The 12,082-nt window shown below is 50.3% G+C and overlaps 1 protein-coding gene across 6 annotated transcripts in view; it reads left to right on the top strand.

Annotated features, from left to right (window-relative positions):
- Positions 1-12,082, top strand: part of MROH7 (maestro heat like repeat family member 7) — a 47,244-nt gene that overhangs the window by 34,752 nt on the left and 410 nt on the right. For 5 of the 6 annotated variants that reach the window (XM_020871413.2, XM_020871412.2, XM_020871418.2 and 2 more), the window contains exons 18-23: positions 3,323-3,463; positions 4,154-4,333; positions 5,205-5,360; positions 5,641-5,763; positions 9,436-9,538; positions 10,044-10,396. In XM_020871413.2, coding sequence (XP_020727072.2) covers positions 3,323-3,463; positions 4,154-4,333; positions 5,205-5,360; positions 5,641-5,763; positions 9,436-9,538; positions 10,044-10,381 — 1,041 coding nt within the window. In that variant the 3' untranslated portion in view covers positions 10,382-10,396. Of the gene's footprint in view, positions 1-3,322; positions 3,464-4,153; positions 4,334-5,204; positions 5,361-5,640; positions 5,764-9,435; positions 9,539-10,043; positions 10,397-11,571; positions 11,635-12,082 lie in introns of those variants that run through there. The other variant, XM_020871417.2, reaches the window with a different exon arrangement.

Here is a 12,082-nt window from a genome sequence, read left to right as displayed (position 1 = left end):
ATAAATACTTAATACTTTAGAGTCTCTCCTGAACATGACTTTTCTTGAGTAAAAAGATCTTATGGGTCTTCTCCCTCCTCCTTCCCATCTCTCCTCCTCTTCCCATCCCTCCACCCCATTTCAGTCTTCCAAGACTCCCCAAGTACCCTGGGCAACCACCATTCTTTGCCGTATACCAGGTTCCAGATTGGAGACACAAATATAAACTTGGTTCTGCTCTTCTCTCAGGAGTTCTTGGTGTAGGAGGGGAGACAGAGGACATCCTAGTTATATCACAGGGTACCATAGAGTGACTTGTGCTAATGGGGGCAATTCAGGCTGTGGTGGGTGAACATCTTGGGTGTATTGGGTGGGGAAACATCAGGGAGGCTTCCTGGAGGAAGTGACATCTAAGCTGAGTGTATAGGGATACTAAAGCGGGTACTGGGGAGAGTTAAGTCAGGAGAAGTTTGGTAGTGTCAGCCCCAGAAGGGAAGACTTGCCAATAATAATGGCCAACAATTTCATTGAGCACTTACTACCTTTCAGGTGTATTCTTAGACCTTTGCACATACTGATTCATCTAATTCTCACAATAATCCTATGATGCACATATTATTCCATCCCTTACTGTAAGAAGGAAACCAAGGCACAGATTTAAGTAACTTTCCCAAGGCCACACAGCTCGGTAAGTGGCAGATCCAGGATGCAAAGCCAGACATCTGGGCTCTAAAATACACACTCACTCTTCAGCTTTGTGTGTGTGCTTGGGCTTATGGATGTAATAAAAAATATATATATCTTAAAAGTTATCATGTTAACCATTTTTAAGTGTACAGCTCACTGGCTGTACATTCAGTGTGACGTGCATTCACACTTTTGTGCAACCGTCACCCCATCTATCTTCAGAAGTTTTTCATCTTCCTCCCCAAACTGAAATTCTCTACCCACTAAACACTAACTCTCCTTCCCTAGTCCTCTCAGACCCTGTAACCACCATTCTACTTTCTGTTTCTATGAATTTGCCTATTCTAGGTTTCACACGAATGGGACCACCAATATTTGTCCCTTGGTGTCTTGCTTATTTCACTTAATATAATGTTTTCAAGGCTCATCCATGTTGTAACACAGGTCAGAATTTCATTATTTTTTGTCTGAATAATATTCCATTGCATGTACATACCACATTTTGTTTCTCCAGTCACTAGTCGATGACACTTAGAAAACCCACTCGCTTAACTACCACCCTGTCCTCTTCTTGTGACGTGTTAGCTGGCACACAGGGGGTCTGGGCTATCGCCAGGGTCTGTACAGTGGGGCTCAGAGGCTCACTGTCTGCTCAGACAGTGGAAGGTTAAGGACGGCTTCCTGGATGAGGTGCCATTTGAACTGGGCCTTGAGTAAGGACAGCCAGGTGGACAGGGGCAGCTTGGCAATTCCAGCACTGCCTCCCCACTGGACTGCAAGCCTGGGGAACAGGAACCGCATCATGTTTGCCTGCATCCCTAGACCCAGCCCCAAGAAGGCCTCTAAGAAGAGGGGATCAGATGGGTGAGTGAGTACCCAGGTAAGCACTTTGCCTGGCCCTGCAGGCACCTGCAGAATGTGTCGCCTTAGGAGGACACGCATGTGTCTTGGGGTCAGGAGTCCAGGTTACAGTCTCAGCTCTGCCATGGTCCCCATGACTCTGGTGAGGAAATGGGAAAGCGTCATTTCTTGAGGGCGTGCTGTGTGCCAAACCCCACGCTGACCTCTTACGTATACGACCCCACTCATCTGCACAGCAGCCCTACAAAGCAGGAATTGTGACCCTCATGTGTGGGTGAGATAAGGGGCAGTTTTCACGGTCACACAGCTCAAGCCGTCCAGAGAGATTCAGACCAGCTCTGCCCACCTGGCTCCTCTGCCCTGGTTAGCCTCGTGGGAGAGGCGTTCCTCGCTGTCTGCTAGTGGCTGCCACACAGGCTCTTGGGGGAAGGGGTGGAGGTTGGCCCTCCCACACCCATAAGGTCAGGGACTGTAGGCTTAATCTTTCCCAGCACTCCCCTGGAGCCCTGAGCAGTGGCCCTCCCTCCCTGGGACAGGGGTCCTCACCCAGCTTCAAGTCCTTCTCTCTCTCCCCAGAAGGGGTGGCTCAACACGTTCAGAGTGATGCTCTGATGTTGCTCAGATGTCCTTTCCCGGCTCCCGTAGACCCCCCTGCTGTGCCTGAGGGGGTGCTTGCTCCTCCCAGTGGTAGGTGGAGTCCTCAAGGGAGCTGTGTGACCTTCAGCAAGTTGCTGAACCTGTCTGTGCCTTGCATTCTTCATTTACAACACAAGGATAAAGAATTGCCCACCTCACAGGGTTTTGATGAGGAGTGAGTGAGTTCATGTAAAGTGCCAGCGCAGGAAGTACTCTGCAAGTCAGCTCTGTTGCTGCTGATTGTCACTTTTCTGTGTGTCTAGTCTCAGCCCAGAACCTGGGACAGAGCAGCTGAGTGCAGTTCTGTGGATGGGTGGAGGGGGGGTGGTAGGTGGAGCCCCACCTTTCCTGCCTCCCCCACCCCACCCCCTCAGCTGTCCTGTCTGCTGTCTCCCCTTTCTCTTCATCACAGACACACAGTCTCAATAGTCACAGTAGATGCAGGGCAAGGGAACAGATGGGAGAAGTGCTTATGAGGGTGACTAGGCAGGAGCTGAAGACTGGTTGGGTGCTGGAGGCGGCAGGGCAGAGGGAGAGGAGGGAGATGGGGATGATGCCTGGTTTGTGGGACAAAGTGGGGCTGGCGGTACTAACCTTGCAATGGTGGGCACTGGAGGAGGGCAATTCCAGGAAGGAAAGGAACCATTTCTTGGTTGTGAACTCAGGCAACCAGGGTTCCCTGAGCACATACTCCATCCCAGAGCTTCCATCAGTAACTGGTGCCCAAGGAGAAAGGCTCAGTTTATGTCCTCAAAGAAGCTCCAGGGGGATAGGATACAGGAGGCAGGTGCATAAGCACATGGGGGCAATAAGGTTTCTGTGTTCAGGGCCCCCAGGGGCACAGAGAAGGGGCAGTCAGCCTAGGTGAGGCCTGGGGACACCGTCAAACACGGCATCAGGGGGCTGACTTTTGGGTGGAGCCGTGCATGGTGAGTTGGGGCTAGAGTGGAGTTGAGAGGCCTGGCAGAAGAGCGTCCCTGCCCACACAGAAGGGACAGAACAGCCTGGGTCATTCCATGAATGATGGGAAGCTTGGTTAGAAGCTTGTTGGTGGTAAGAATACAGACTAGAGGGTGGATAGGTGTGAATGAGGCCCCAGAGGCAAACGGGGCCTGAGGGTACTCCTTGCGTTGGGGAGTAACCATCCTTATTCCCTCAGCTCCTCCGGATGGAGCAGGTACGGCGGATCCCGGAGGAGTACTCCCTGGGGCGGGTGGCAGAAGGCCTGAGCCATCGGGACCCCATCATGAAGGTGCTGTCCATCCGAGGCCTGGTCATCCTGGCTCAAAGGACTGAAAAGGTGAGTTGCGGGCAGGGGAGAGCCCACTCAGCCAGGGCCCCGACAAGAGGAAGGATGGAGCTTGGCCATCCTCAATTCTCCAGTGCTGGTGACTGGACTCAGAGCTCATTTCTGTCTCTGTCTTAATTATCCCATCTGTAAAATGGGTATCCCTTAATAATTCCCTATATGCTTTATCTTTTGAAAAGTACTTGCCGAATTCAGATTTTTCACAATGACCCTAAGAGCAGTATGTTTAGGAGGGGCTGGGGATAGCAATAATTATTCCTATTCTAGAGATTAGGAAGCTGAGTCACAGGTTGTTGATATTTCATTAGCCTTTTAAAAAGGCTGTGTTTTTCTCTACTAAGCACTGTCATTACAGCTTATGATTTAGACGGACAAAGGGACAGGACTTAACTAACAACACAGAAAACCAACGACACAGGGTACTATCTATAGATAGTGCCAAGAAGTGGGGAGACAACAAAAGCCCTCAGGGTTGCAGGCTAGGAAGGAGTCAGTGAGGCCAAAGAAGGCTTTGGAGACAGCAGGAGTTTGAGTGAAGGCATGCCAGGCAGGTGGGATAGCATAAGCAAAGGCCAGGAGGTAGGACTTGCTTGACCAAGTTCATCTCTGTGAATCAGAGGCTGGGTCCCTCACCTGTTAGATCAGATAGGATCCCCCATCCCAAATATTCCTTGTCTGCAGGCCGCCAAGGTGCAGGCCCTCCTGCCCTCCATGGTGAAGGGTCTGAAGAGTGTGGATGGGCTGCTGGTGGCGGAGGCGGTCCACAACCTCAAGACCATTTTCAAGGGGCAGGATCGGAAGCTGATGGACAACTCAGTCTATGTGGAGATACTGCAGATTCTGCTGCCACACTTCAGTGATGTAAGGAATTCCGTGAGGGTGTAAGGATGGGGGTATAACACCTGGAGGGCAGTTCTTTACTACCCTGGGGGTCGTAATAGCTCCCATGGCCTGTTGGGACCTGGGGAGGGCTGAGTCAGCCCAGGGGAAGGGGTGCTCATCCCAACTGGTCCAAATTCTTTGTAATTGGTTTGCACAGAGAAAATTCCTTCTCTAATTGGTTCTCACAGAGGGAGATCTTTTTGTGTCCTCGTTACCCCAGAAACTTGCTGCTCTGTGATTGGTCCATCTAAAGGAGTCACAATCTTTTTCCTTTGAACTTTTTTTTTTAAATTGGAGTATAGCCAATTAACAATGTTGTGATAGCTTCAGGTGGGCCGCAGAGGGACTCAGTCATACACATACATGTATCAATTCTCCCTCAAACTCCCCTCCCATCCAGGCTGCCACATAACATTGAGCAGAGTTCTCTGTGCTATAGAGTAGGTCCTTGTTGGTTATCCATTTTAAATATAGCAGTATGTACTTGTTGATCCCAAACTTCCTAACTATCCCTTCCCCCATTCTTCCCCCAAGGGGGTCACAAAATTCTTTGATCGGTCTCAGCAGAGGGGGGGCATTTTTCTACTTGGCACAAAGGCATCTTTTAGGACAGTGGGGTTCCTGCTGGGAAGAGCGGGCAGAGCTCCTGACCCAGGCTCTGACCACGGGGAAGCCAGCCCCAGATCAGCCCCGTCAGGTGGCCTTCGGTGTTCTTCGTCTCTGCGTGTCTTGTGCTTGGAGGGGCCCTCGGAATGAGTGGAAGGAAGGCCATGAGCCTCTACGTGGGGCACAGAGGTGCAGGCAGCCTCCTGGAGGATGGAGCTCACCTGAGCCTCTGGATCTGCCCCAGTCACGGGAGGACGTGCGCTCCTCCTGCATCAACCTGTACGGCAAGGTAGTTCAGAAGCTGCGGTTGCCCCGCACCCCAGCTGTGGAGGAGCAGCTGATCAGCACCTTGGTGCCCCTGCTGCTGACCATGCAAGAGGGCAACGCCAAGGTGAGCCAGGTGAGTGTGCATAGCCCTGAGTCCTGAGGGTGCAGCCCGCTTTACAGAACCCAGCCTAGAATCACAGACAATTCATCACGCGACCAAGTCTGGCCAAGCTTGTTTTCAAAAGGTACCCAAGACGGTATTTCTGTTCAAAACAGCTAACTTTCCTTGTATGTTTCAAGTATTGATAGGAATTGTTTTCCCAAAATCCAGTTTCATACTGCCTCCCCCCCCAGCATAGTTCAACTCTTCTGGAATTGCATAGCTCTGGTATTCTCTTTCTATTGGCCCCCAGAAATGTGTGAAGACCCTGTTCCGCTGTTCTTGCTTCATGGCTTGGGAATTGCCAAAAAAAGCTTACAGCCGGAAGCCCTGGGACAACCAGCAGCAGACGGTGGCTAAAATTTGCAAGTACCTTGTGAGTACTTCTAAGACTACAGTGGGTTCTTATGAGTATGTTGGAGGTGGCCAGTTCTTTCCTTGTCTCTTCCTCCTTTTTACATGAGCATCCTTACTGACAATTCCATTACCACCTACAAGTTGTTGGCTCCTGGAAGTTCATCTTTGCCTCTGACTTCTCTCCCCACTTCTGGTGTTCCTTCTCCAAGGCTTACTGGACATCTCCCCCAATGACTGTGTGTGTGCTGTGCTAAGTCGCTTCAGTCCTGTCCTACTCTTTGCAACCCCATGGATGGTAGCCCACCACGCTCCTCTGTCCATGGAATTCTTCAGCAAGAATATTGGAGTTGGTTCTATGCCCTTCTCCAGGGGATCTTCCCAACCCCAGGGATCAAACTCGTGTCTCTTATGTCTCCCGCCTTGCAATGCAGGTTCTTTATCACTAGGGCCAACTGGAAAGCCGTCCCCTGCCCACAATGACTACACACAACTAAAATCAGCATATCTCCTGAACTTATGGCCTTCCCAATGTCAGTTCTCTCTCCTTCTAAATCCCCAAAGCTGAAACCTAAAACCATCCAAGGCTTCTTCATCCCCCTCGCCTTCACCTTTGATCAATCTTAAATATCCTAAATGCCTCTGAATTGTTTTTTCCTCCCCCTCCCCATTATTATTACTCTTAGTTCAGGTCATAAATGTTTCTCAGATGGGTCCAGCCATCCAGTGGGTCTCCCAGTCTTGAATCTCAGCCCCTCCAATCCATTCCCGACTCAGGCTACCAGAATGATCTGGTTAAAACCCAAGTCTGTCTATATCATATCCCTGCCTGGGGGACTCTACCGGCTCCCTCTTCTACCACAGTAATTTCCAGTGCATATTCGCTGTGATGTCAGTCCTACAAGAAAGGCCCCACAGGACAGAAAAGATCCCAGACAAGTAAGTTTGGGAAATACTGCATTGTTATGTTCCTCTCGGAGATTTGCAGTGTCACCAGCACCAAAGAGCTCTGAAATGCTCTGTGCCAAGGAAACTTCATGATTGATTCATGGTTTCCCCAAATTATTAAACCACAGAACCCCCTTTCCAGGTAACACCCAGGAACATTCTACGGTAGGAGAGAGCCCTACACACAGTGACACGCTGCACAGCAGGATGCAGCCGGGCTCCCTCACGTACCATTTTGGATGCTTTGCCATCTAGGCGCATCTGCCTTTCCTGTAGTCACAGGCTGTGTTCCCCGGGATGCAGGCTCTGAGGCAGAGGTTGGCATGCAGGAGGTTTATTAGGGAGCAGCCTGGGACCAGCCACTGTAGAAGGGAGGGCAGGGAGCGGAAGTGGCAGGAGTCAAGCTGCAGAGCCGTTTCAGGGAAGGTCTCGGCCAACATGATGCCGAGATTCCTCGTGTTGGGGCTGGCGGTCAGGTCTCGGCACAGACTGAGGGGTCTGTCATTTTCCGGTTCTGCCCCTGGAAGAAGGTCTTGAGGCTGTGGTTTGCCTCGTCATTGGTCGCCAGCTGGCCTGGGAAGGGACGTGACTTTGGGCCAGCAGTTCTCTTCCACCAAGGCAATCTGCACCTGGGGGAATAAATCCTTCACATTTTAAGGGAGGTCTGGATGGGGCATGCAGCATCCCCACTCCCCCACCAACCTAACAGGAATAAACAAAACAAAAGATTGCTATTTTGCAGTAGTAATCATCATCAATAATGCTCAAAGTCTCTGCAATCCAGTGTCTAATATTGTTACCTCCTTGTACAGAGGGAAAAAGAGGCCTGGAGGAAGTGTTTGGCCACTGCTGCTAATTCAAATACTAACCATGACCCAGTGACTGGGCAGATAATAAATGATGTAGGGGTGGTAGGGCCATGGCAACCTGGAGGGGCCAGGCTCTGTTGAAAGCACGAACGGAGAGTTCCAGCCACCATGCAGCTGGCTCTCACCAGGGCCTTCAGTTTCACAAGAAAAGCTAGATTTTTATAAGACTTTAATTAACAATCAATTTAGTTAAAACGCTGCGCTGGCCTCTGCCCTGCCAGCCATTTGTGGCCTGTGGGCTGCCAGCTTGTGACCTCTGCATTAGACCCTCTGGATTCTCAGGCTCTTCTTTGCTCTCCAGGCATCAACAGTTCTGCTCATATGAAGGCCAACCTCTAGCCTTAGCTTTAAGGAGGGGTCAGTAACCTAGTCATTCATTCATTTATCCATCCAATACTTTCTGGGCACCTGTACCATGCAAAGCTCCATCCAGGGTGCTGAGGACTCTGAGCTGAGTGAGAAGGTCCCTTCTTTTGGGGGAACTACAGATCCAGTGGGGGAGACAGGTATAAGTAATTATAAGTCCAGTGTCATAGGTGTCATGACAAAGGCTGTGCAACATGCTGCAGGGACGCCAAGGGTAGTGAGATTAGCTCTGCCGGAGGGTTGTGGAAAACTTCAGGGAGGAGACGGTTTCTGAGCTGAGCCTCAAAGAATGAGAGGGGACTCATCAGGAAGGAAAGAGGGAAAGGGGCTCCAATCAGGAGTAGTGGCTTGTGTCAGGCATGGATTTGGGCAGAGTTGTGCCTCGACCTGGGATTGGAGCATGGTGTGTGTGGAGGCAGTGGTAGAGAAAGACCTGAGGCTGAGAAAGAACATGAGCGTGAACACTGTGCACACTAAGCCCAGGAGTCTGCTCCCTGACATTGCTATTGCTGTTGTTCAGTCGCTCAGTTGTGTCTGACTCTTTGCGACCCCATGGACTGCAGCATGCCAGGCTTCCCTGTCCTTCACTATCTCCTGGAGTCTGCTCAAACTCATGTCCACATAGTTGATGTTGCCATCCAACCATCTCTTCCTCTGTCATCTGTTTCTCCTCCTGCCCTCAATTTTTCCCAGTATTGGGGTCTTTTTCAATGAGCTGGCTCTTTGCATCAGGTGGCCAAAGTATTGGAGCTTCAGCTTCAGCATCAGTCCTTAAAATGAATATTTAGGGTTGATTTCTTTTAGGGCTGACTGGTTTGATCTTCGTGCTGTCCAAGGGACTCTCAAGAGTCTTCTCCAATACCACAGTTACTCCCTGACATGCAGATTGTCAATAGGAGAGTGATCAGATCAGATCTCTCTTTATCTCCCTCAACAGTCTCTTAGCAGATTGTCTGCCCCCTGGTTTCTACTTGATCAAACCCAACCTGAACACCACTGTCAGACTATTTTGCCTAAAACATTACTTTGTCATTGCCCTATTAAGAATGGATGCTGGCTTCTTATTTTTTAATGCATAAGGAAGCCCTATTTCTGTCTGTATTTGAAGGACTTTTAAGACCCTCCTAAGTCTGTAGTTTATTCCCACTGCTTTGTAACTTGAATCCTTTACCTAGTCAGACCCGTCTCCTTAGTCATGTTCCTCACATGCCATATCCATTCTCAGCTCTGGCTGGACTTGCATTTTAGAACTTGCCTTCTGGCTTGTAGCAGGTGGGTGGATTAGAAAAGAAGACACCCAAGGCAGGAAGACATTAACGTGATTGTTGCAGTCAGCTAAGAGAACACGAAGTCTGGATTCTGGAAGAGTCCAGAATGGGTAGCAGAGTAATTTAGGAGGCAAAGGGCCAGGGCTCAGCTGCCTGACTGGGTCCTGGTTCCTAGCTCTGGGAGGGGTAGATGGGTGGTTAGTCCCTCTGAGGGCCCAGCACTCTGGTTTTTCTTCATCCCAGGTGGACACCCATCGAGACAGCGCCTTCACTTTCCTCAGTCAGAGCCTGGAGTATGCCAAGAGTCCTCGGGCCTCCCTCCGGAAGTCCTCAGTCATGTTCATAGGTAACCTGCCCTGGCAGATCTAGTCCTGCTGCTTCCTGCCCTTGGAAGGAAGCAGTGGCCCCTCTGGCCCAGGGTGGATGCCTCCCTTTGCATGCAAGCCTTGGCCAGCACACAGCTTTGATATAAATTAGCAAGGTCTCCCTTCTTCTGAGATCACTGCTCGGGAAGTGGACCAAGGTCATAACCTTGGCATCTGTAGGCAGTAGAACTACTGCTTCACCTGCCCCACCTCCCGCCCCCAATACAGCAAGGTCCAGGTGCAGCAGGAGCCTGCCCTGCAGCAGGAAGCACCAGTCTGCACAGGGGGAAGTGAACTAGGATCTCAGCTCCATAATCCCCCTTCTGTGTGATACCACCTGAGCCTCCTCTGTAAGATCAGTAAGGTGACTGGCAAGATAGGGATCAACTCCTGCTTTGTCACCTGGATGAGAATTTTTTTAAAAGTGAAGACTGGCAGATAAAGGTTCTCCCTCAGTGACAGTCACCTTCCTCCTTCTTCCCACAGCCCCAACCTCTGTCTTTCTGGGGAAAAAACCAAGTAGGTTCCCCTCACTCAGAATCCCTCCACAGGACACTTCTGATGGTATGCCGTCTCCTCTCAGCCACTCCCCTTCCCTCCCCCAAACAGCCATATATCCTTCAAGGGTCTGCAGGAGACCCCACTGCAGAGAGGCTTGGAGAGGCCCCCCCACCTCGTACCTTTGCCCAATTCATGTGCAATTTCTCATTCGTCCTGTCACGCATGCATGTATCCGTTGGCTTCGGCCTCACACACTGATTGATCCTCTACTCTGTCAGGCACTGTGCTTAGTCTGGAGAAACAAAGAAATTTTCAGGAGGTGATGCCGATGGTCAGGACTGGGGAGATGTGGGGGCAGCTGTTAACATGGTCAGTTCTGGGACAGATGAGCAATGCCCAGGATGGAGGGAGCATCCTTAGGGCTGTGGGGACGTGCTTAGGGGGCGCTCCTCAAACAGAGTGATGTATTTCCTAAATTCTGGCTTCTCTAAAGCTTGTTCCAAACTAATCACTTCCAAGAATGTTTGTGTTTTAATTCCTAACCTCTTGCGGGTTACAGATCTTTTGTGAGACCCTACAGAAATTTAGGAACACTTGCCCTAGAAATATGCACCATCCATGCACTTGAGCAAGTGTCTCAAAGGCCCTCAGACTATCCTTCCCACTCCCCCATCTCTAGCAGATCTAAGCTGAAGAAACCCCAGGTCTGGTGGGAGATGTTCATGAATGACAAGTAAAATACATCACAGTGTGTACACAGATGGAGACAGACTCAGGGACTCTGGGAGCCTAAAGAGGCATTTATAACTAGCTTGGGGCAAAGGAGGGAAAAATTTCCTAGAGGAGCAGTCACGTTAAATTGAATATTCAAGGACAAACAGGAATTAGTAAGGTACAAAGTAAGGGAGGGGCCTTCTGAGAGGTAGGGCACATTCAAGGATCTGCAGGTACTTTAGGAGCCGCTGCAGAAGGGGAGGGCTGAGCTATGTTGCCGAGAAACTGAATTTCAGCCTCTCCAGGGACCCCACCAACCACCTGAGGGGAAGGTATGCGAGGCACTTGGTACCCTCCTGTTACTGCTCCTTGGAGAAGGGGGCACCGAGGCAGCACCTCCCTGAGTCTTAGACGAGGACACTACAGACCAGCCTGGGGAAGGGATCTCCTAGGACCACCTCTCAGAGTCAGCTACGGCCCTGCTCCTGTCTCTGTCCTGTTGCCCTCTCTGCCCACTGGACCTTCCACCCCTCCCAGGACCCCTCTCAAGGAATCTGTCCCAGGGTCAAGACGAAGTTCTCTGTTCGTGTCCTCATTTGTGGTACTAGGAGAGCTTTTCCAAGGAAGTGTGTTTTTTTTTTTTTTTTTTTTATAATTTTTATTAGTTGGAGGCTAATTACTTTACATCATTACAGTAGTTTTTGTTATACATTGATATGAATTAGCCATGGAAGTGTGGTTTGAGGGGGGCGGTCAGAATCAGGAGATGGACCCACTCACATCTTGGATTATGCTCAAGGGTCCCTGGTCCCATGTATGGAGAGCAGCATGATGGAAGATCGTATGAATGAAGTTAAAGCTGGTGAGTCCTGCCCTGTATTGGCGAGATTTCCAGAGCCAGTGCAGGAAAGAGTAGGCTTGCAGCGGGGAATGGGAGAGGGGAGGGTTACGACCCAATGCCAGGGGCTTCAGCTCAGTCCAGTTGTGCTAGCATTGACCAGGTGAGTATATGTTAGCTACTGTGGAGTCGCTAAGACACAGAACACACAGTCCAACTGCTAGGGGAGCTTACAATCCAGGAAACCAGACTCAGAAAACAAGATAAAAAACCATTTAGTGCAGAGCAAGTAGTTCAGACTCTTAATGGGCATGTTAATTTCATAACTGGGAAAGCTGATGGGAGCATGAAGGAAGGCTTGGGCAGTCCAAGAAGACTGCCTGGAGAAGTCAGGTTTTGATCCAAGCTTTGAAAGACATGAACAATTTGAAGAGCTGGAGATGAGGGGATGCTGAGCAGAGTACACAAGCTA

This window comes from Odocoileus virginianus, chromosome 5 (genome assembly GCF_023699985.2).
Source record: "Odocoileus virginianus isolate 20LAN1187 ecotype Illinois chromosome 5, Ovbor_1.2, whole genome shotgun sequence".
Taxonomy (NCBI): domain Eukaryota; kingdom Metazoa; phylum Chordata; class Mammalia; order Artiodactyla; family Cervidae; genus Odocoileus; species Odocoileus virginianus.
This window is presented reverse-complemented; position numbering and strand designations above follow the sequence as displayed.